At 37.3% G+C, this 25,780-nt stretch overlaps 1 protein-coding gene across 3 annotated transcripts in view; it reads right to left on the reverse strand.

Annotated features, from left to right (window-relative positions):
- Window positions 1-709: 709 nt before the first annotated feature.
- Window positions 710-25,780, reverse strand: part of CPEB4 (cytoplasmic polyadenylation element binding protein 4) — a 75,396-nt gene continuing 50,325 nt past the window's right edge. The window contains exons 4-10 of one of the 3 annotated variants that reach the window (XM_040262728.1): window positions 23,821-23,844; window positions 21,933-22,106; window positions 11,146-11,235; window positions 10,668-10,786; window positions 8,939-9,053; window positions 7,670-7,851; window positions 710-5,116 (exon numbers count right to left, since the gene is read on the reverse strand). In XM_040262728.1, coding sequence (XP_040118662.1) covers window positions 4,889-5,116; window positions 7,670-7,851; window positions 8,939-9,053; window positions 10,668-10,786; window positions 11,146-11,235; window positions 21,933-22,106; window positions 23,821-23,844 — 932 coding nt within the window. In that variant the 3' untranslated portion in view covers window positions 710-4,888. The remainder of the gene's footprint in view (window positions 5,117-7,669; window positions 7,852-8,938; window positions 9,054-10,667; window positions 10,787-11,145; window positions 11,236-21,932; window positions 22,107-23,820; window positions 23,845-25,780) is intronic. The other 2 variants (XM_040262730.1, XM_040262729.1) reach the window with 2 other exon arrangements.

Consider the following 25,780-nt stretch of genomic DNA (forward strand, 5'->3'; position numbering starts at 1 on the left):
AGCCTGGTGGGCTACTGACCATGGGGTCACAAAGAGTCAGTGACTAAACAACAAAAACAAAACCCTTAAAAGCTTGAAAATGCAGTCTAACATATAAATGACTAACACACCACAGTACTCAGTGGTCCACATGATTTATGGACCAACCCAAAGATAATACTTTCAATTCACATGCTGTAGAGAATATAATCCCAGAGGCCACATCCTGTGGTGTGAGGATATAGGGAGGAAGTGGAGGGTTAAAATTCAAGAGAGACTCGTTAACCCAGATCCTCTTGCTGGCATGGCCGGAAATCAAGGCTCTTCACTGACAAAGACTCAAAACTGACCCTCTCAGATACCGACTTTTCCTGTAAAGTAAACATGTGTTCCCCTACTTTCATCAGACAGTTGGCCTTAAGCAGATGACTGAACACTGGGATCGCAGGCTCAGGCCTCACACACATGCTGAAGACTACAGACAAAAAGACCTCTGCAGGGCAGCGTGTGAAGTAACTGCAGGCTAAAGAGAACTACCATTGACATGTAGGTGTTTGCATAAGCAAGGCACATCTGGCAGGAGCACCTATATGACCAACATCTTTTCATTAAAGCTTCTTCTGCTTTGGCCAAAGAATATGTTCCTAGAACCATGTTTTAAATGTTATATTCCCAGCCCTGGAAGCACAATTTACTTATGTTGAAAATAAATAAGTATATTAAAAGAAAGCTGAGTTAAAAGTTTTATTCATTCAACATCTCACATTACAAATATTTAAAAATTATACGCATACTGGTATAAATAGTCATTTGCAAACTATTTAATAACATTAATTTTCCACTAGCACTTCAACAAATGAACTCTTTTAAAAAAGGAACTGTGTTATATAACTTAAGAGTAGAACATACAAAAATAGGAACTTAACGTGAAAATGACTTTAATAAAAAATGAATTACCCTTATTTAAAATGCTATAATAAATACTACAACCTCCCCATACACAGTAAAAACTATATGGAAATTCAGCCAAGTAGTACAATTAACTGACATACTTAAATAACTTTTCCTTCTGATAATATGAGCAATACACTGGAAAAAAAAACATTAGGGATTAGTAAAAACTAGACACCCACTTGCTAAAAGTTTCACTTCCAAAAAATATAACAAAAATCTGATGAAAATTATAAAAACTAATTATACTTTAAATTTTAAAAATATAAAAAATAAAACAGTTGAATACAATATTGTCCCAATTCTTACAATGCTATCAATCACAGTAGCTTTAAAATAAGATAATAAAATAAAGCAAATGACCAAAACCTCTTTTATTCCATTTTTAAAAATAATCTCAAATTTACATTAGTAGAAAGATTGATTTCTGATTCTTTTCTTTAGAAACACCAGCAAGAAAGAGGATTACTCTTAACAGTAGAAAATGACATTTTTAAATGTCTGCAATTAAAAACAAAGAATTACACTGCAAAGATCTTTCAAAAGTTTGAAATAAGTATTGCACATAACTTGAAGTTAACTTGCCACAATTCATCACATTCAAGTTTTAAATCACCTTTTAACAGAAGATTCAACTCTTCAAAACAAAAAGGGTGAATTATCAAGTCTTTCCAACAGCACTCTCATAAAATGCTAAATTCATTCACTGCAAGTTTTATTTTGCATTCTGCAGAGGTCTGTGTATGGAGAAGTATATATATTATACCAAAGCGTGGGGACCAGAAGGGGAAGGGAGAGGGTTCCTTTACATAGAAAATAATCAGAAACACTTTATTTTACATTGCAAAAATAACCATGTAATTACTCTGTAACTACATTGTAAGTACATGGCTGGTGCCATGCTAGTGCGCTAGAACTACATGCTTGGTAAATTGAAGTGATACCCTAAAATCTGTAAACTAATTACATGTTAATTATGTTTTGAGTTACATGGTAACTCCCAACTACAATCCCATGTAATCTGAAGGACATGTAATCAATAAAGTTCAGAGTAATAGATAATAATTGTTTATGCCCTGTAAATTGAAGTGTAACCAAATAATCTGTAAACACGCTTGTCACACAATCACAAGTAAATATTAGTAGAATAACAATTTCTTACATTAGTCATGCATACTAACATTACACACCTGTCCCACGGCAGGCTATTTTTTTTCTTTATATATAATTTAAAAGAGCAGACATCTCTGAATCAAACACTTAACATCAATTTATTAATATTAAAAATGGCTAAACATTCACCAAAAATGTCTGCATTATGAATAATTTTAAAAACTTAGTAAGAAGCTGTAGACAATTTTGTTATTTTAAATTTCTACCCTATGCTTATGCATTTAATTTTTTTTTTTTAGGAACTACAGTGTTATCTGTCATTTTCATGCGAATTTTTTTCATTAATTTGTTACTTTACATAGACTATCTCTTAAATTATAGGTACACCAATAGCTGGTGCTGGGGAAGGATGTTTAAGCAACATGCTTTCTCTTCTCTGCAGACTCTAAAATAGCATTGCCAGTGCACAACATTCATAATTTAAAATGTATGCAGAGCACTGAAATGTATAAAAAGCAGAATATAAGAAAATAAAATTTATTAAAATTATTTATATTAAAAAATGAAGTATATGAAGATCTCTCAGTAATAAAAGTACAAAAAGCTACTCTTTGCAATATGAAAAATTGAGGTATTGCATAAAGAGATATCCCGTCAGTGAAAAGTGTGCCTAAAAATGTTCACTGTTGGAAAAACAAGATATACAAAAGTAGTGCATAACAAATATACATTATGTGCATGACAAAATAAGTTAGCTACAAAAACACTGTACCGAAATTCAGCAGGTCATGTACAAAGGGAAAAATTATTATTCAAAGCTAGTTCTCAAACAGTGTTATTTCTTGTTAGCTCATCACACCTGTTTACTGAGTAGGAACAGCACGACAGCACACCCTAAGCCACCTACAAGCATTGAAAAGAATAAAAAGAGGCAAATGAACATTCCCATTAGAATTATGTCATTCAGGAGAAAAGAAAAAGTCCCTGACCAGCTACACAAGAGCACCCTCCGTTCACATGACCGCTTTCAATATTTGCAGGGGATTCTTTAATAAGCAGCTCCCTTTCTTGTGTCTGACTGTTAGACAGCAAATGCCTCCATTTTGACCTTTGGAACTTAACAGGTATACAGTTCATTAAAGCCTGGATTAAAAATAAAGGATTGCTTTTCCTAAACATGATCAGTAGGGGTCATCAGTCAGGTGGTTTCACCGCAGTGCTAGGGCAAGTCTTTGGTTTTGAAGGATCCAAGATGGTACTGTTAGGCAGCACAACTAGCAAGACTGCCATTAGATTTTTGTTTTTAATGTTTTGCACACTGATGATAATAATCCTTTTCATGGTGGATAGGGCATTTCATAAGAAAATGTCCATTAGAATAAAAGTTACTTCCAATGACCAGGGCTTCAAGAGACTATTTTTCAATTTACTCCTGAAGCATACTGTTCAACACATAATAACGCTTTTCAAAAGCTAGAGTTTTATTTATAATAAAGCATGCATTACTTGATGAAGTTGGCACTTCAAACACTGACTATGTCCCATGCTAAATTCTGAAACTGTAATGTTATTTTATTTTATAGGAAGAGTAAGATAAACATACGTACCTTTGCACAGATTTACACGGTTACTTAGTTCAAGAGTGCAAAACACTTTGCAACTACTTTTTGTTTTCATTTTCTATGTTACAACTAAATTACAGGATATCCAAAGTAACTTTAAATCTAAAAGTAAGCCAATCAGCAGCCAATTTGAATTTTGGTTTTGTCTTCCAGTTTTGGCTACACACGGTAGTCTAACACAAAATCAGAAATGATATCCTTGAGGTATCTCTTGATCTGTTTGCTTGCTTTTTTTTAATGTCAAAATGGAGAGCAAAGGCTGACACCTGATGAGTGTTAGGAAATTAGGATATAGAGTTTATATATAACATCAAAAATAAAATTTATACATTTGTTCTTTAGGAGAGGAAATGCTAGTTTTCCCACCAGTTGTCGTTAACTCTAGCTTTGGTAGGTTTCCTGGGGCTGTGACTGGATAAGTAAAAGTTTAAAAATAAATAAGTGCACTCCCCTCAGAAATAAATGTACCCAACTTTTACATTCTAAATTTAAAAACCTGTTTAAAAGAAAATAAATCTAGCTCTGCCTACTTTTTTTTTTTTCTGATGTGGCAGTAACTTTGAGGCATAATGAAATGATATTCTGCCTCTAAACCCTTAAAATTAATTATAATGCTGCTTCAATCTTGCTCATGCATTTGTGTTTGCTTTAACATGCTCTTTCCTGTTAATAATTGTTAACTTCCTCCACTGCTGTTGAAAGAACAGAAAAGGGATGGGAAAAAAAGAGAGGCAAAAAAGATGAAAGAAAAGAAAGAGAAAGGCAAAAGCACTTCCCTGGGGGAAACCCCGCATCAGGAGAGACTGATAGTGTTATTGTTACGTGGTTATTTTAATAAAAGTATTCTTATCTGTTATATTATCAACAATAATTTAATTAAAAACCCAAAATACTCTATTGTTTCATTTTTCTTTTAATATTTCTCTCTCTCCTCTAAGAAAATGCTGCAGGAAGTTTGGATCCTCTTAGTCTCCAGCAAAACAAGAGAACGAAACTTCCATGCAACATGATGGCAATACAAAAAAGGAGTTCATACATCTTGTTTTCAGTGACATGGGAATCTACAAAACACCTATATTATAGGTCATTCTCTCTGTTAAACTACTGTTAAGTTACAGACTGCACAAAAGGACATGCCAGCGTGAAGAGGTTGAGGAAGGGGGCAGAATTAACAGAAGAGTGCACTTATTCTGAGGCCTGAAAATGAGCACTGTAGTTATCCTTTAGTTCCAGCGGAATGAAATATGTCGAGGACGGTCACCACCTTCCTTCACCAGGGGCTTGTGGAATTCCCTGCCAGCACGAGAATGAATAGCAGCCCAGCAATATTCACAGTAATACTGCAGACAGGTAACATTAGCACAGAAAAATGGAGCAAATTTTCCCCCACAACGGGCCCCCTGACATTCATCACACAGCTGATCATCCAAGACATATGGCTTAACTTCCACCTGCAATCAAAAATAAAAGAAAGGCGTTGAACATTTCTCAGTGAATGGACCTAGCAACTCAGACTGTGTGTGTACATTTCCGTCCACTGTCTGAATGAATCTGTGCCAAGGTGTCCAAAAGGAATGGTCAATAACTCCTTTACTGAAATTAAATTATCATCTTTTAAGGAACTAGTAAGGTTTTTATGCCCATTATTTTACATTTTTGTCTTATTAATTAAAGAGTTTTCAAATTAAAGACAAGGTTCCATCATAAATTTAAAAGTGAAGCCAACTTAATGTTTAAGAACATTATAAGGTTAAACCCACAGGAGAGTCTTCATAGGCGCAAACCATCACTTTAATTAGTGGACCTGGATTCTGGTCATACGTGGAATTACAATTTGCACAAGACCAACTAAGAGATTCCCAGAGCCACAAAATAGCACTTCAATGTACAAATCAGAGGGAAGCTGCCTGACTTCTACACCGTAAGCCTCTGAGCTGTAAGAAGGTCATGGTTTCTATTTACAGTGTACACATCTTGGGTTATAATCACAAACCTCAAACTCTGGGAAAACAAGACACAGCCATAGTACTCATAATCTAAAACCTTGCTTTGTTCTTGGTCAGGAAGAACGGTTTACCTCAGTCTAAAAGTCAGAGATAAATTTATAAAACTGGGTCTGTTCCAGTGTTCAATAGGCCGATCTGTCATTTGAGCCTCTCAAGCATTAAAAATAACCTGGCTCTTAATTCTCCAGTGAGAAAAAGAGTTGGTTATTTTTAGTCTTGGAGAGACTCACGATTGAAACTCCCTTACACCAGGCTATTACTGCCACTTCTGACAAGGGATCCTGATGAAGGCAGACCATGAACAAAAAGAGGAGTGACACAGAAGGCCAGAAGAGCAGATGTAACAAGCAGATTAGGCTTCTGGCCCCGAGGCCATTCCACAACACCTACAGTGTGGCAAGAAGACTGGCCAAAGAACTGGAGAGCCTAGCGGGATACAAATTAAGTCTGAATTTCTAATGGCTACCCTTACAACTCCCAAACCGATGATGGAATGAAGCAATGAGGTGCGAGAGACTGTTTACTCAAATGTACATATTTTTTAGTGCAAATAAAAATCAAGGAGATATGGTAAGACATACAGCAAACTAACCCTGCCCCCTTCCTCCATGTTTATTAACAGATCTATACCTTTCTCTTTAACATATTCACAGCATGATGACCACTAGGATGAAAAAATTTCAGCTACCACTTATGTGGAATATACATGAAATGGAACACAAGCAGTAAATGTAAACCACTGCTGCTGCTCCTGCTGCTGCTAAGTCGCTTCAGTTGTGTCCGACTCTGTGCGACCCTATCGACAGCAGCCCTCCAGGCTCCTCTGTCCAAAGGATTCTCCAGGCAAGAATATTGGAGTCGGCTGCCATTTCCTTCTCCCATGTAAACCACTAGTGACTGACAGTTTTTACGTACTAAATTGAGAAAGTCACAATACAGTCAATCAGTAAAGACTTTGGAGCATAGGGCTTTGGAGTGCTGGTATCTCAGTCAGCCCTAACCAAAGTACCAGTCTGGCATGAAATAAGGAGCTGACACCAGAATGAAAATCAATGCACTGCTTTCTTCATCAAGAAGGTCTTTCTGTGAAAAAATCTCAACTGAACTAAACACTGTGCTTCCTAGTGCAGTGGATTCACATTCTAGGGTAAATTCCTGTCTCAACACAAACTCACAGCAAACCATTTACCAACCAGCAGTCGGTTCACAGGCCACACTCCATCCACCAGAACATAAACCCGAGAGTACAGAGACTTCCTGCCCTAGGCACTAAAGTACTTGTTGAATGCATGAAACACAAAGCTAAGAAATTTGTGAATGCAAAGAAGACACATAAGTGAACACAGAGTCTCAAATACAATACATTAAAAAACAGAAGCGTTATCTCTGAGGTTTTCTCCAGCCTTCTGATGCAGAGGATAAATACAACAAAGAGGAATTTAAAGTGTGAAAATAATTCTAATGAACTACCACCAAATTTAAGGTGGTAAAAGAGATTACAAATGGAAGGATTCTGAGTTCTACTTAATCTGTTATAATGAAATATTATTTCTTAGACACAGTCCTTGAAGTGAATTATTTAATCGTTTGTTACATAGTGCATAGGAAAATAGGGCTTGCTGAGGTATTCTTGATATCCCAGGTTAAGATCTCAAAGGCGTTCAAGTCTATATACTTAATACAATGAAGTACAAAGGATTTGGTAAATATTTATTGAATGACTAACTGAGTAAATGAATGGATGGAGGTGATAGCTTAGGAAAGATTAAGTGGACTCAAGCAAAGTGACTTGAGTATTTTGTTAGGCTACTCAGAACACTAAGAGACAGAAAAAATCCACAGGAAATTCTTAGATATGCTCTAGAACTTGCATCTAGTGGATCCAATGGGCATAAATCAGCTGTCACTTTACTGTCATATAAAATTCACCCATTCTGAGCTTGGTAATGACACGGAGGGCCATTCTGAGAACTCCCCAGAATGCAGTCCAGGACTTACCCGTTTATCTATCTCTCCATGCTGCAGCTGCACGAAGCGGGCACTGATAGCAGCTATGTAACTCTGTTGATTAGAGAATGCGACTCGCCCAGCTCCTTTGGGGTATTTCAGCTCAGGGTCGGTATCAATCCCAGCATAGCACACGCCTCCGTACAGCCGGTCCATTATCATGGCGAGCTCCACTACATATGGAAGGAGTAGAGAGGACATTTGAGACCAGGAACATCATCTGGCTCACCAAAGGTTTCATCAAAAGAAGCTTATCTGTCCATCATTATAGTAATTATTAAAATGAAACTAGTTATTATAATCAGTTGTCTGTTGTGTTCATTTTAATCTACTGTGACTAAGGACAGGGAAACAACCCTATGACGTAAGTAGTGATTTCCTGGGGAAACTGAGGCACAGAGAGAATGATCAACCTACGCAAGGTCACGGAAAGTAAAGTGGTTGTGCTGGACTTGGTACCCTGGTCTATCTGCTCCATACCACGATGCCACCATAAACTTACCAGTTAACAATGTAATGCTTAATTATCATTTAACACTAGAGAGCTAACTGGTAGACTCTTTGGGATTCCTTTGAGAAGATTTCCATTAAAACCCTTTTACTTTTCCCTATAGTCTAGCTATTTGCCAAATTTAAATTTGAAATAATAAATGAATCTTATTCTCCACAAAATGTTACAATTTTAAAATGGCATTCTTGTTCATTTTATGTTCATCTCACCTATAATATTAAAACTCATATTATTTGAAGTTAAGGATGAAATTTCTTCTGTGAGTACTGCTTAAAAACACGATGCACTGCTGAGCACCTTGTCGTGAATTTCAGTGCTAAGTAGCTGTTGCGCACATGAGGTCATGGGAACAAACTGTGAACATCTTGATACCTAACCCATCCCGGAGGCGCTTTCTCTCTTGGGTGATGATTAGAGTGATAAGCGTGAGCATGATGCGACCCTGCACTAAGCACCAAGCATCTGCTACCTCATTTAATCCTCAGAACAACTCTACATAAAGGACATACTTATAATTCCATTTGACAGATGAGGAAACTGAGAATAAGAGAAGTCAATTTGTCCAAAGTTACTCAGCTATTAACTGGAACAGAGCACATGAATTCAAGCTAAGACACTTAGAGTCCAGGACTCTCACTATTAAGACATTAACTCAAATGTTTATGGAAAACTTATCCTAAAAAAATCTTTATAAGCTATTTCTTATGCTAAAGGATAAACAGAGTTTTTGTTTCTCTGTTGAATCATACCAGCTCGCAATGGTCGGGGAACACCACCAACAAATATAGTTTTTCGTGGGTCAAGAGGCTGTGAACCATCCATCACGAAGTCACTGTCACTGAGATTCCAAGGTCGGATCTGTACCTAGGGGAGTGTGCAAACCAAAGTGTCTCAGTCTCAACACAGGCAGTTTATGTGGAAATTAAGTTTATAATTATTAGAGAATATTTTACTTTACAAAGCTGTAATTTATATAGTTAAAAATCAATAAAACTGGAAAACCAAAAAAGATTTAAAAGCATATCCCAACACTTCATTTAATTTTTAAAAGTAATCTAACCAAGCCTGGCAGGTTCAATTTAATTGCCTATTATAAACCAAACTGCTTAACAGTAACAGGACCTTAATTATCTGTAAGTTAATTTACTATTTTACAGTTTATTTGGGCTTCTATCCTACCCAACCCCTCAGCAGCCATATAATTTAAATTTAGCATGGTATTTGATGTTGATTAGTATACAGTGCTAAGAAACTAGGATTGTGTGTCTAAACCTATGTCCAGGAAATGCAAACTACTCCTGATATTAACAAATCTATTGCACTGTAAAGCATTTCAAAATAAAAATATTGATACCTACAGTAAATGTTTTATGATAAAACACTTCAGTGTGTCCATTAAAACTAACCAATACTCTGGTTTCTCTTCAGGTCATATAAATCTTTTGCCTTTTTCAACACTAAGAATCAAGTACCTCTATTTAACTGTTTGCATTTATATAACCGTTACAAATGCCCACACCAAAGGCTAAGGGGTTAACAGCAGGGTACTCCCAACAGGTATACCAACCAAGTCCCAAGGCCCAAAGTTCTCCAAATTAAATACCTATGGGGACCAGCAGGGGATAAAAAAGTCAAATAGAAAGAGTCTAGCCACACAGAAAACGAGGGACAACCCCAAGACACTAAGAGGAGCTCCACAAATTACTGCTTGAGCTAAGCCGACTGGAGCCTCCATCCCGAAAGGGACCCCACCACTAGGTACTGGTCAAGGGATAAAAGATTGTGGTTTGTCAGATTTGTCAAAATAGGCCAGCTGCTATTGCCACTGTTCCTAAAGACTGTGTGAGCATGTGCTCAAGTCATGTCCGACTCTGTGACCCAATGGACAGTAGCCTGCCAGGCTCCCCTGTCCATGGTATTTTCTAGGCAAGAATACTGGAGTGGGTTGCCATTTCCTCCTCCAAGGGATCTTCCCAAAAGACTAAATTTTATAATAAAAACTCTTTCAAAAAGAAACAATATGTAATGTACATTTATGTATATACATAATTTATTTTATTAATACTTGGCAAGAGTACCATAGGCAGCAAGTTATTGGTATAACATAACTTGCTGCATATGGTATTGGGTAAAATCTTGACCAAAGAGAGGAAGGAGAAAGATAGGTATATTTGTGATTCTGAGTTCTATCATCCAGAGGAAATTCAGCTACTTTATATTTATCAAATGCATACTAGGTGACATCTTTTAATAGAAAGATTCACCAATACTTTAGTTAACCAAAAATTCAATGTCAAAATAATGTGCACAAATATACAGAATGTCAAGGTTAGGAAACTGACAACAACAAAGCTTTTTCATTTTGATTCTACTTACAAATGTTTCAATTAACAGATACTTTAAGATGTCTGTGTGTTTTTCAGGAAAAATGAACAGAGGCAAAAATGAGAACCTATTTTCATACTAGACTGCACTTACTGGCTTGTCCTTGATAGTGGGACTTGATACACACAGGTAGAGTTTCCCATCCTCTTCAATACACGCATCAATGAGAGCCTGGACAGAGCTTTCATCTTGAAATAGCAGGAATGCATAGCCTAATAAAAACAATTTTGAAAGACTTTTATTTTTCCCACTTTTTTCATAATTCTTCAAGTGAAAGGAAGCATAAAAGTAAGGAAAAGGTTAGAAAAAAATGAAACAAATAAACAAAAACCCCTAAAACTTAATCTCACCCAAAGTCTGACAATATCAACATTAAGTTCAATTGGTATTATCTTGAAACCTCTTTTAGAGTAAAATCAAATTTGAATGAAAAGTATATATTAAGTAGAAATTTTAAAAACGCATTTAGGAAAATGTTAGTTTAGCAACAAACAGTTGTACACTGAAGGCAAACACTTATGAAGAAAATATAAGGATAAACTACACATGTATTTGAATCTTGAGAAATTACCTTTAGGAGGAAAATAGGATTTGCTCTCTGCTTTATGAGGCCAATCCACAATCAAAGGGCCAAAGCGACGAAAACTGGCTGTGATCTCATCTAACGAATAACAAACCAAAAAAGTAGATGTAAATATTCTTTGGAGCATTTTGGGAAATAGTTTAGAAAAAACAGACTCAAATCTACTATTTACAAGAACAGTACACCAACACCCCCTGCATCTCTTCATCTGGATTCCCCCACTGTTAACATTTATGCATTTGTCTTCCCCCTCTTCCCTTTTCTCCTTCTACTGATGCACGAATCTACCGACTGATCTACCATCTTTTTCTGATGGGATGCTCTAGTACCACAAGATACAACTACTGGTACCTGCTCAAAGCAAGGTCACTTCCTTATGTACCAACATACAACTCCCCTCCAATAAGGAAATCAACAGTGATAACATTCTCCCAATTCACAGACTCCATCCAAATTTTTAACTGTCATAGTAATATTTCTCTTTTCCTTTCTGACAGAGAATCCTATCTAGAACCATGCTACATTTATTTTTTTTTAATTTATTTATTTATTTTTAATTTTTACTTTACAATTCTGTATTGGTTTTGGCATAGATTGACATGAATCCACCACAGGTGTACATGCATTCCCAAACATGAGCCCCCCTCCCACCCCCCTCCCCACAACATCTCTCTGGGTCATCTCCGCGCGTCAGCCCCAAGCGTGTCATATCCTGCATCAGACATAGACTGGCATTTCGATTCTTACATGATATTATACATGTTTCAATGCCATTCTCCCAAATCATCACATCCTCTCCCTCTCACTCTGAGTCCAAAAGTCCGCTATACACATCTGTGTCTTTTTTGCTGTCCTGCATACAGGGTCATCATTGCCATCTTCCTAAATTCCATATATATGTGTTAGTATACTGTATTGGTGTTTTTCTTTCTGGCTCACTTCACTCTGTATAATCGGCTCCAGTTTCATCCATCTCATCAGAACTGATTCAAATGTATTCTTTTTAATGGCTGAGTAATACTCCATTGTGTATATGTACCACAGCTTTCTTATCCATTCATCTACTGATGGACATCTAGGTTGTTTACATGTCCTGGCTATTATAAACAGTGCTGCAATGAACATTGGGGTACATGTGTCTCTTTCAATTCTGGTTTCCTCTGTGTGTATGCCCAACAGTGGGATTGCTGGGTCATAAGGCATTTCTATTTGCAATTTTTTAAGGAATCTCCACACTGTTCTCCATAGTGGCTGTACTAGTTTGCATTCCCACCAACAGTGTAGGAGGGTTCCCTTCTCTCCACATCCTCTCCAGCATTTATTGCTTGCAGATTTTTGGATCGCAGACATTCTGACTGGTGTGAAGTGGTACCTCATTGTGGTTTTGATTTGCATTTCTCTAATAATGAGTGATGTTGAGCATCTTTTCATGTGTTTGTTGGCCATCCGTATGTCTTCTTTGGAGAAATGTCTATTTAGTTCTTTGGCCCATTTTTTGATTGGGTCGTTTATTTTTCTGGAATTGAGCTGCAGGAGTTGCTTGTATATTTTTGAGATTAGTTGTTTGTCAGTTGCTTCATTTGCTATTATTTTCTCCCATTCCGAAGGCTGTCTTTTCACTTTGCTTATGTTTTCCTTTGTTGTGCAGAAGCTTTTAATTTTAATTAGATCCCATTTGTTTATTTTTGCTTTTATTTCCAGAATTCTGGGAAGTGGATCATAGAGGATCCTGCTGTGGTTTATGTCGGAGAGTGTCTTGCCTATGTTCTCCTCTAAGAGTTTTATAGTTTCTGGTCTTACATTTAGATCTTTAATCCATTTTGAGTTTATCTTTGTGTGCGGTGTTAGAAAGTGATCTAGTTTCATTCTTTTACAAGTGGTTGACCAGTTTTCCCAGCACCACTTGTTAAAGAGATTGTCTTTACTCCATTGTATATTCTTGCCTCCTTTGTCAAAGATAAGGTGTCCATATGTATGTGGATTTATCTCTGGGCTTTCTATTTTGTTCCATTGATCTATATGTCTGTCTTTGTGCCAGTACCATACTGTCTTGATGACTGTGGCTTTGTAGTAGAGCCTGAAGTCAGCCAAATTGATTCCTCCAGTTCCATTCTTCTTTCTCAAGATTGCTTTGGCTATTCGTGGTTTTTTGTATTTCCATACAAATCTTGAAATTATTTGTTCTAGTTCTGTGAAAAATATCGCCGGTATCTTGATAGGGATTGCATTGAATTTGTAAATTGCTTTGGGTAATATACTCATTTTCACTATATTGATTCTTCCGATCCATGAGCATGGTATATTTCTCCATCTATTAGTGTCCTCTTTGATTTCTTTCATCAGTGTTTTATAGTTTTCTGTATATAGGTCTTTAGTTTCTTTAGGTAGATATATTCCTAAGTATTTTATTCTTTTTGTTGCAATGGTGAATGGAATTGTTTCCTTAATTTCTTCTTCTACTTTCTCATTGTTAGTGTATAGGAATGCAAGGGATTTCTGTGTGTTGATTTTATATCCTGCAACTTTACTATATTCATTAATTAGCTCTAGTAATTTTCTGGTAGAGTCTTTAGTGTTTTCTATGTAGAGGATCATGTCATCTGCAAACACTGAGAGTTTTACTTCTTCTTTTCCAATTTGGATTCCTTTTATTTCTTTTTCTGCTCTGATTGCTGTGGCTAAAACTTCCAGAACTATGTTGAATAGTAGTGGTGAAAGTGGGCACCCTTGTCTTGTTCCTAACTTAAGGGGAAATGCTTTCAATTTTTCACCATTGAGGATAATGTTTGCTGTGGGTTTGTCATATATAGCTTTTATTATATTGAGGTATGTTCCTTCTATTCCTGCTTTCTGGAGAGTTTTTATCATAAATGGATGTTGAATTTTGTCAAAGGCCTTCTCTGCATCTATTGAGATAATCATATGGTTTTTATTTTTCAATTTGTTAATGTGGTGAATTACATTGATTGATTTGCGGATGTTGAAGAATCCTTGCATCCCTGGGATAAAGCCCACTTGGTCATGGTGTACGATCTTTTTAATGTGTTGTTGGATTCTGATTGCTAGAATTTTGTTGAGTATTTTTGCATCTATGTTCATCAGTGATATTGGCCTGTAGTTTTCCTTTTTTGTAGTATCTTTGTCAGGTTTTGGTATTAGGGTGATGGTGGCCTCATAGAATGAGTTTGGAAGTTTCCCTTCCTCTGCAATTTTCTGGAAGAGTTTGAGTAGGATAGGTGTTAACTCTTCTCGAAATTTTTGGTAGAATTCAGCTGTGAAGCCGTCTGGACCTGGGCTTTTGTTTGCTGGAAGATTTCTGATTACAGTTTCAATTTCCGTGCTTGTGATGGGTCTGTTAAGATTGTCTATTTCTTCCTGGTTTAGTTTTGGAAAATTGTATTTTTCTAAGAATTTGTCCATTTCTTCCAGGTTGTCCATTTTATTGGCATATAATTGCTGATAGTAGTCTCTTATGATCCTTTGTATTTCTGTGTTGTCTGTTGTGATCTCTCCATTTTCATTTCTAATTTTGTTGATTTGATTTTTCTCTCTTTGCTTCTTGATGAGTCTGGCTAATGGTCTGTCAATTTTATTTATCCTTTCAAAGAACCAGCTTTTGGCTTTGTTGATTTTTGCTATGGTCTCTTTTGTTTCTTTTGCATTTATTTCTGCCCTAATTTTTAAGATTTCTTTCCTTCTGCTAACTCTGGGGTTCTCTAATTCTTCCTTTTCTAGTTGCTTTAGGTGTAGAGTTAGGTTATTTATTTGACTTTTTTCTTGTTTCTTGAGGTATGCCTGTATTGCTATGAACTTTCCTCTTAGCACTGCTTTTATAGTGTCCCACAGGTTTTGGGTTGTTGTGTTTTCATTTTCATTAGTTTCTATGCATATTTTGATTTCTTTTTTGATTTCTTCTGTGATTTGTTGGTTATTCAGAAGCGTGTTGTTCAGCCTCCATATGTTGGAATTTTTAATAGGTTTCCTCCTGTAATTGAGTTCTAATCTTAGTGCATTATGGTCAGAAAAGATGCTTGGAATGATTTCGATTTTTTTGAATTTATCAAGGTTATATTTATGGCCCAGGATGTGATCAATCCTCGAGAAGGTTCCATGAGCACTTGAGAAAAAGGTGAAATTCATTGTTTTGGGGTGAAATGTCCTATAGATATCAATTAGGTCTAACTGGTCTAATGTATCATTTAAAGTTTGCGTTTCTTTGTTAATTTTCTGTTTAGTTGATCTGTCCATATGTGTGAGTGGGGTATTAAAGTCTCCCACTATTATTGTGTTGTTGTTAATTTCCTCTTTCATACTTGTTAGCATTTGTCCTACATATTGCGGTGCTCCTATATTGGGTGCATATATATTTATAATTGTTATATCTTCTTCTTGGATTGATCCTTTGATCATTATGTAGTGGCCTTCTTTGTCTCTTTTCACAGCCTTTGTTTTAAAGTCTATTTTATCTGATATGAGTATAGCTACTCCTGCTTTCTTTTGGTCTCTATTTGCATGGAATATCTTTTTCCAACCCTTCACTTTCAGTCTGTATGTGTCCCTTGTTTTGAGGTGGGTCTCTTGTAAGCAGCATATAGAGGGTTCTTGTTTTTGTATCCAATCGGCCAGTGTTTGCCTTTTGGTTGGGGCATTCAATCCATTTACGTTTAAGGTAATTATTGATAAGTATGATCCCGTTGCCATTTATTTTATTATTTTGGGTTCGGGTTTATACTCCCTTTTTGTGTTTCCTGTCTAGAGAATATCCTTTAGAATTTGTTGGAGAGCTGGTTTGGTGGTGCTGAATTCTCTCAGCTTTTGCTTGTCTGTAAAGCTTTTGATTTCTCCTTCGTATTTGAATGAGATCCTTGCTGGGTATAGTAATCTGGGCTGTAGGTTATTTTCTTTCATCACTTTAAGTATGTCTTGCCATTCCCTCCTGGCCTGAAGAGTTTCTATTGAGAGATCAGCTGTTATCCTTATGGGAATCCCCTTGTGTGTTATTTGTTGTTTTTCCCTTGCTGCTTTTAATAGTTGTTCTTTGTGTTTGATCTTTGTTAATTTGATTAATATGTGTCTTGGGGTGTTTCGCCTTGGGTTTATCCTATTTGGGACTCTCTGGGTTTCTTGGACTTGGGTGATTATTTCCTTCCCCATTTTAGGGAAGTTTTCAACTATTATCTCCTCAAGGATTTTCTCATGGTCTTTCTTTTTGTCTTCTTCTTCTGGGACTCCTATAATTCGAATGTTGGAGTGTTTCATATTGTCCTGGAGGTCTCTGAGATTGTCCTCATTTAATTCGTTTTTCTTTTTTCCTCTCTGATTCATTTATTTCTACCATTCTGTCTTCTATTTCACTAATCCTATCTTCTGCCTCTGTTATTCTATTATTTGTTGCCTCCAGAGTGTTTCTGATCTCATTTATTGCATTATTCATTGTATATTGACTCTTTTTTATTTCTTCTAGGTCCTTGTTGAACCTTTCTTGCATCTTCTCAATCCTTGTCTCTAGGGTATTTATCTGTGATTCCATTTTGATTTCAAGGTTTTGGATCATTTTCACTATCAATATTCGGAATTCTTTCTCAGGTAGATTCCCTATCTCTTCCTCTTTTGTCTGGTTTGCTGGGCATTTCTCCTGGTCCTTTACCTGTTGGGTATTCCTCTGTCTCTTCATCTTGGTTATATTGCGGCGTTTGGAATGGCCTTTTTGTATTCTGGTAATTTGTGGAGTTTTCTTTATTGTGGAGCTTCCTCACTGTGGGTGGGGTTGTATCAGTGGCTTGTCAAGGTTTCCTGGTTAGGGAAGCTTGTGTTGGAGGTCTGGTGGGTGGGGCTGGGTTTCTTCTCTCTGGAGTGCAGTGGAGTGACCAGTAATGGGTTATGAGACGTCTAAAGTTTTGGAGTAACTTTGAACTGCCTGTATATTGAAGCTCAGGGGTGTGTTCCTGTGTTGCTGGAGAATTTGTGTGATATGTCTTGCTCTGGAACTTGTTGGCCCTTGGGTGGAGCTTTGTTTCAGTGTAGGTTTGGAGGCATTTGATGAGCTCCTATTGCTTAATGTTCCCTGAATTCAGGAGTTCTCTGATGTTCTCAAGCTTTGGACTTAAGCCTCCTGCTTCTGGTTTTCGGTTTTATTTTTACGGTGGTCTCTAGACTTCTCCATGTATACAGCACCAATGATAAAGCTAGAATGTTCCAGGATATATCCACAGTCTCTTATCCTCTGCCACATTGTGCACAACAACCAAGATGGAAATACTGTCCAGTGTCCACGGGCAGCAAGCTTGAGCTGGGGCTCCCACCGATATCGACGCAGCAGCTATAGGGAGGGGCCCATGCTACATTTAGATGTCATGTTCTGAGGTATCTATTTTTTTCAGTTTACAATAGTTCCTCATTCTTTCCTGTCTTTTCTATAATTGATCGCTTGAAAATATACAGGTCATTCCTTCTGTAGGATGGCTCTCAACCTAGGTCTGTACTTGTTTCCTCATGACCTATGTACTTCAACCAGGAAAACTACCGTAATGATGCTATGTCATCCTGTCCTTTCACAAGGTATGTTAATCTTGATGTGCTAGTCGAGTTGATAAGTGTCTGTATTTCTCCACCAAAAGGAAACCATTTCCCTTTGGATATGATCAATATTTTGTGGGGGGAATACTGTGTTAACCATTGATATCTTGTTCCCTCATTAGACCTGGCATTTACTGAAGATTCCTGCCTATATCAACTACCACAATGATAACTACCAAATGCTGGTTATCTATTTCTATCAATCCTTCTACACTTACTAGTTAGTATAATTCAATAAGGAAGAGTGTTCCCCTCTCCTCCATTTATTTAGTCATGCATTTATTTATATCACTGTGGACCTATTTTATTCAATGGACTATAACCTGATTCTGGAGAAGGAAGTGGCACCCCACTCCAGTACTCTTGCCTGAAAAACCCCATGGACAGAGGAGCCTGATGAGCTACAGTCCATGGGGTCACAAAGAGTCAGACACGACTGAGCAACTTCACGTTCCCTTTTCACTTTCATGCACTGGAGAAGGAAATGGCAACCCACTCCAGTGTTCTTGCCTGGAGAATCCCAGGGACGGGGGAGCCTGGTGGGCTGTCATCTATGGGGTCACACAGAGTCAGACACGACTGAAGCAGCTCAGCAGCAGCAGCAGCAGCAGCAGCAGAACTTGATTCTCTTTCATGTATTGTTTGTCCTCAAAACTGCCCCTGATTCGACCAGTGGGGGTTCCTATGTTCTCTGACTTACCCCCTTCCCCCAATCCTTCTTCAAGTACTTCCATACTATCTGACCCAAGAAGATGACCCAGGCTTTCATTTTATTCTTTCTCTGCCCTAGCCCCAGAATCAGCCTTATTCCCCCTCCAAGATATCCTGGTTCCTTTCAGTGACAAAAGATACTTAGAAACTCAGATTTGGGTATTCCCTATAGTCATTGTTAGTATTTATTATTTCTAAGTCTTCTCAGAGGACAAAGCTAGGAAATACATAAACATACACAGACATATTTATAATTGTTTCTATATCCGTTTACATTTATAAAAATTAGTTCATATTGGTACTTGTAAGTCCATTCCAACATCTCATGTCATCTTCTAGCCTTTCCCCTTCTCCTGTTTGTAAATTCCCTTCTCACTATGAGAAACCAAGCTCTCACTATGCTTAACTTTTTGCTTCCTTGCTCAACGTAGCCCATCTTTCAGCGAGCTGCCCTGGCAGCCTCCTCTGCCCTCCACCTCTGCACATAGCCCGTGCTGTCCTGATCTACTGGTCCCCCACACACTGGTGCCGTGGCTTCAGCACAGGCCCCTCCACATGTATGTCTACGACACACCTCCACTTGGCACCCTCTTCCTGCTCACCAACCATCCTCCTTGGACATCAACACCTCTGAGTCTTACAAGAAAGGAAAAGGAAGGGGACATGGGATGGACAAGGAAGACTTAATCATATTTTACATTATTAATGTAAATGACACCAGTCATGCTGTACTATATATTTGGACAATTAATGAACAGACTTTCGGAAAATAAATTTCCAAGGAACTTCTAAGAAAGAGTAGGTGAGCTGTGCAGAGAAGATCTGGGAGTAGGGCGGGACAGGGGAACAGAGAAGAGAGATGAGAAACATTTTGAAATTCCAGTCTGCTAGGACTGTTCTCACCTCCTCCAGATTGTGAAGAAGTAGTCTGTATGAACTGCTACAATGCCTGTTTCTACATTCAGCCCCTGTGAGATTACTAAATAAGGGAGTGATGTCAGTGTAACCTAGACATATTGGTTCACAAATGACTCTTCGTAAGCAAGGTGAGCCAGCCTAGTAGGACAACCATAATCTTCAGCAGGAAGGGAAAAAGCCTCCAGCCTGTGTGATGTGCAGGCAGGAACCCCCTCAGCTCTATTACAAGAAAATTAAAATGGGCACAGCAAGCAAGGCTCTCTAGTCAAAGAGGTATCCCTGTAAGCTTTCAGGGCTACTTCCTGAGAATTTGCACTCCTCAGGGGCCCAGAGGTCTACTTTCATCTGTGTTGTCTCCAAGCTTGCAAGCCACAATTTCTGCTCTATTGGTTTTGTGCTTTTCAATATTCTTTGAGGCAGCCTCTAGTAGGTCATATTGTGAGCTACTTGCCTAACTGTCCAAGTTATTTTTCAAAGTATTAATTCTCTTTTTGTTAGTGCTTCTGGTACAAAATTCATTAGGTTCTAAGTGATCTGCCTCTAGCCCCATCTGCCCCATAAACTCTGCGATTCTTAGCATACAATTCTACAGAACATAGTATTTTTCATAAATACATATTTCACATTTTAATAGAAGGCCTGTCCATCTAAACTGCTACTGACTTATTGACATAAGTGTTATGAGGCTAAAAGAGGATGACTAACACAATCCCCATTAATTCTGCTCAGTTTAAACCACTTCCTGTGCCAAAGTGGTCAAATTTACCTGGGCTGCCAAGAATTTTAGGAATGATACATTTATGATCTCTTGCTAATTTTCCAAAAAGATATAGGCTATCTGGGGAAGAAGAGGAGTTTATCCTAAGCAAGGTCAGATAAAATTCAGTCTTCTTTTTTTGTACAGAGCATATAGTTTTATCACTGAAGTCCATCCAGGGCTCAAGAGTGTTAAGGATTTGACCTCTAAAGGGTCATAAAACCTAGAATCCATTATACTAGGGAAAGTGAGGATTCCAGCTAGAGAATGCAGAGGCTGCATCTGGGAGCTTACTGGACAACAAATATCATGATGAACTGTTTAGCCCCAGATGAACACTGTGAACAGAAGATATGCTTTCTGAGGAGAGAATGGAGACTGAGTCAGCCTGGCCTGAAATCTCAGCACAGCTTCCTCCAAGACATTTTATCAAAGATTAAAAAAAAATTCCGGTGTTTATTTCAGTCTTTGGCTGTTTGGAAGCCATTTTGCCTCAACCTTCCAAAAAACTGAGCGTTTTAGGGAAAATGTAGTGGCACAGTCAATTAAATCTCAATCTAAATGGGACATTATTAAACCTCATTATTAGACCTTATAGGTTTTTAGAGAAAACTTTTATATCCTCCATAACGTTTCTATTTCCATTCAGGAAACCAAAACAAAATAGATAAGAGAAAAAAGGAAGCAAGGATATATGGTTGCTATATGGTCTGCTACTTTGATTTCTGTCAGGGTCACTTAGACCCACAGTTAAATGAAATACTTCTGGATAACTAGTTCTCTGTCTTTTTGCACGACTGGCTTCTTATTCAGCCATCAGAGCTCAAGTATCACATCTGCAAAGAGGATTTATTTAACCAACAAATCTCACAAGTCTCTCTTCTGAGATTTTTCATATCACATCAACCTGCTTTCTTTTCAGGAGTTATTCACTAATATTTTCACACTTATGTGCCTTCGCCCACTAGAATATCAACTCTGTGTGAGCAGGGGCTTTCTTTCACAATCTTATTTACTAAATAATCCTAAGAACAGTGCACAGCATTCAGAAAGCATTTGATGAGTGAAAAAAATATTCAGAAAATGATATAACTCTTAAGATTCCCTACAACTCTAGTTATATTTTTCAAAAATTCAGACTTAATCTAAGATTTTAAACTCTTAAACAATTAACTATACACTATATAGTCCATGAAATTCTCCAGGCCAAACTACTGGAGTAGGTAGCCTTTCCCTTCTCCAGGGGCTCTTCCCAACCCAGGGATCGAACTGAGGTCTCCTGCATTGCAGATGGATTCTTTACTAGCTGAGCCACAAGGAAAGCCCAAGAATACTGGGGTGGGTAGCCTATCCTTTCTCCAGCGGATCTTCCTGACCCAAAAATTGAACTGGGGTCTCCTGTGTTGCAGGCAGGTTCTTCACCAACCGAGCTATGAGGGAAGCAGCAGTCATAAAAGGTAGGAAATAGGAAAATGCATAACTGAAGTTAGCCAAGGCAGGACACACAGACAACAGTGCAGTTAGCAGCTGTTTGCCCACAACAGAATCCTAGAGTTTCCAAATGAGGTTTACGCTTTTTGATTGAGTCCAACCACTTGCTTCAGATAGTTTCCAAAGTGCTACTCCCTTTCCTTTCGAGAACTAATTTTATACACTGTACTAGGAAGACAGGAGAAGGGAACAGTGCAACCACAACTGAACACCTGGAGCCAGATAATATTATTATTATACTAACAGCAACTATTACCCATGCATTACCTACTATGTGCCACAGTCTGGGCACTGTGCTATGAACGGCTCTTTCTAAACATACCTTCATCGATGTCAGGAGGCAAGCCACCCACAAACACCTTGCGAGAGTATCGCTCCACTCTTTCTCCATTCTGGTGAGTGAAGCAGTGAGGTGAACCCAGACCGCTGTGAAGAGGCTGATCCCCACGGCCATCATCCAAGAATCCATCTTCCATTGGAAATAGCGAGGACTGACCTGGAAGAGAAAGCAGGAAGAAAAAAAAAAAAAAGCTAACAGAAAACGCTCCTTGCCATTGATTATCTTACACAAGAAACAAGGAAAACAGCAGATCCAGTAACGCTGCTGCTTTTATCTTTCCTACTGAATAATAAATCACTTAGATATGCTCTTATATTTCCATCACCTTAAGGTCCCAACTGAGCCAGAGAGAAAGTACATGGTTAAATAGGGGGCTGCTCAACCATCCCACTGGGATCCAGAAACTTGAGAGAGGTGAAATGGAAGTACAGTAGGAGAGAGCAGTCTTTTGAATGCCGTTGGCAGGGACTGCACTGCCTTGGCAGGGCCCCATGGCCACTGGCAATCTAGATATATACACCAAGTATTAAATTTGACCATCAGATGCTAGATCACTTAAATTTCTTTAAAACATCATACAATATAGCCTGCCCAATTTCCTTTAAGACCGCCCCTAAAATGAACAAGTTGATTTTTAAAGTAAGCACTCATCTTGGTTTACCTTAACTAATGGAAGGTCATGAAAACCCATTTATGCTGTTTCCTAACTTCACTGGATACTCTGACAAAATTTAAGATTTTTAGGTATGCTGAAGATAAATTTTCTTTTAGCGAGTAAACATCAGCTGGTACAGGTAGTATCTAACTCTAAAAACTAGTCATTAAATTTGCTGTTAGAAAATCCTATTATATAGAACATAAAAGCAGAAAAGATCAGAGATGCCAGTTGTGGTTAATACTCTTGCCATACTTACCTGCCAGCAAAATACACACTTATAAATCATAAGCAAAACAAAGAGCTACAAAGAACTGTAGAATCTCTCAAAAACTGTAGAATCTCTCAAAAACTGTTTTGTCACTTTTCAGGCTGCCAATTTACTTCTAGGTTCTGCATAAGGAATTTGTTAATGGATCCTGCAGAAATATATCTTAAGTGCCCTTCCTTCACTGAAACATTCCAATGTCTTTCTGTCACACTTGCCTTCCTTAACAGTATATTTATTACAAATTTACCCTATAAAATCACATTTCAAAAGTTATATAATAAAGATAAAAAATGACTCTAAAATTGGAGGTTATTTCTGGATTTTCAAAAGTCACTTTTATTTTAAAGCTACCTTATTAAACTGACTTTCTTATAAAAAGGCAAAACTAATACAGGAGGCAAAAATAAAGTTTATTCATGTACCTCTAGGAAATGATTCTTCAAAAAATTCTCTAAAATGTCTAGAGCTTCCCCCACAATGTTTGAAATTTACAGGATTAGGTGTCTACTTAATCTAATTTTAAACAAAACACAGAACTATGCTTAGTAATAAATAGATAAATAAATAAATAAATTTGAAAGTAGATATAAGGTATTCAAGCATAATTTATACCTCCAATCAGGTATTTTAAGACTAGTCATACCATATTTTCCTTTTTAAATATTCTTAATTTTATTCTAAGATATTCCTTTCAGAAAGGAAAACAGAGAAATCTTCAGATATAAATGAGTTTGAAATTATTTCAATTCAAATCCAAATCCTACCATTCCAACTCCCTCAAATTAGAGTATTTATGATGCTAACTATAACACATAAAGGATATGTCGATCACTGCTACATTTCAGTGCCCCTCCCCGCTTCCCAATAAGGGTTAGAAATTGAGCAAACTTGAGTCCTCTCCAAATACAACTGATACATTCAAAAGTTAGAAATAATAATGTTACCTCTCCTCCGCCCATATGTCCTTGCTGCATGTCAAATGAGAAAACAAAAAAACAAAAAAAAAACCTTTCAAACATTGTCAAAAGAATCAACTGTGATTTCATCTACCAGCTTAAGAAACTGAAAAAACAAAACAAAACAAAAAAACTGGCTATATTCCTTGTTTCCTGGTAAATATCTCAAAAAAATATGGAATTTTGATGCCGAGAGGTCAATGCATTCTTTTTTTTTTTTTTTTTCAAGTTCTTCAAGGACACTGTAAAAATCTATTGAGCCTTACTTGTATTAAGGGGAAGCTTTCTGCTGTAACTGTCACCCAAGGTCCAAACTAGTATGAAACTAAGGGAGTATGTAACATGGTCTAAATCAAGTTCCACGATATTGATCTTAATTTCTCTCAGAATTTCCTGCTAACTAGCCATTTAATTCATGACTGTTTTTTTTTACCACGACAGAATAAACAGCAATTCTGTACTATTTCTCAATTATTCCCTAATGAAACTCATAACAAACGAAATATTTAGGCAATTTACAAACTTCCTTTTAGCCAGTTTCTTCTCCCTAATTAAATCTTCCACTATGGCCCAGAAGTTGAAAAGTGTTAAAAAGTTTGGCATTTTATCATGAAGTAGATTCCAACTAAGAAGAGAAGTATATATCTGAATACTTGGGAAATGGCAGCATAAATTTCAAATCAGGAAACTTTTGAGAAAATGTTTTCCTCAAATGAACTGGACCTTGTATGCGTAGTTACTCTAATTCTATTCAACATATACTTCCTGAATGCGTGACCTTGCTAAGTACTATAATACACTCCTCTGACTGCAGGGAACTTACAGGCTATTCAGCCACATAAGCAAATAATGATAATGTGATGTTACAGCAATAAGCCTGTTAAGTGTTAGGTGCAATGGGAGCAGAGGAGGAGGAGAAACTGGTTCTGATTAAAGAGTCAGAGAGGAGACCTTAAAGGTAAAATAGAGAAAGGGCACTGCAGACCTGGCAACTGCACAAATAGGGGGGCCCTAATACTCAGGGGAAGATGCCCAGAACAGAAGCAGACGAACAGGGGAGGTCTTGGCTAGAGAGAAAACTTAAACAGGAAGCTGAGATAGGTTTTCCAGTTAGAAACTGTAACCTTTTAAGAGATCATTATAGAAACTGGTCAAGATTTTCACTCTTAGCTCTCTAGATAAATGCTAAGTACAACTCAGTTATAACTGATTTACAAATATAACTTAGAAGTACCATGTGCCTATTTTCCAAAATGAAATCATGTCTCATACTAAAATAATTTCTAACATTAGTAGATAATATTGAATTTCACCAAAGTACTTGGGCAAATGGATTAAAACCAATAAAATCTCCCTCTGCAGTTAGGTTTTTCACTTTAGTAATTCTTAAATTGGGGTTGAGGGTGGAGGTATTTTCTTCCTTAGTGAACTTGACAGAGGTTAGGAAGAGAAAGATATCACAGAAGTAGATGTTTGTTTAAGAATATTCTATTCAAATGACTGCTTCAAAGACAATGGAGTTTGGGGAAATGAATGATTTGAAAATCTTGGTTCTGTCAATCTTAAAAAGTTGATTGATGCTGCTTGGATTTCCGAGAAAATAGTTATTTGAAAAAGAGTAGGCATTTAGAAGCTACAAAATTAACATTAAAAACTCTCATGTGCATGCTGCATGCTAAGCTGTTTCAGTTGAATCCAACATTTTGTAACCCAATGGACTGTAGCCCGCCAGACACCTCTCTCCATGGGATTTTCCAGGCAGGAATACTGGAGTGGGTTGCCATTTCCTTCTCCAGGGGATCTTCCTGACCCAGGGACTGAACCCATGTCTCTTACGTCTCCTGCATTGACAGGCGGGTTCCTTACCACTAGCCCCACCTGGGAAGTCCAAATGGTTTTCCCTATTTTAAAAGTAAGTTTCACTATTTTAAAAGTAAGTTTCACTATT

Source organism: Oryx dammah, unplaced genomic scaffold (assembly GCF_014754425.2).
Source record: "Oryx dammah isolate SB20612 unplaced genomic scaffold, SCBI_Odam_1.1 HiC_scaffold_20, whole genome shotgun sequence".
Taxonomy (NCBI): domain Eukaryota; kingdom Metazoa; phylum Chordata; class Mammalia; order Artiodactyla; family Bovidae; genus Oryx; species Oryx dammah.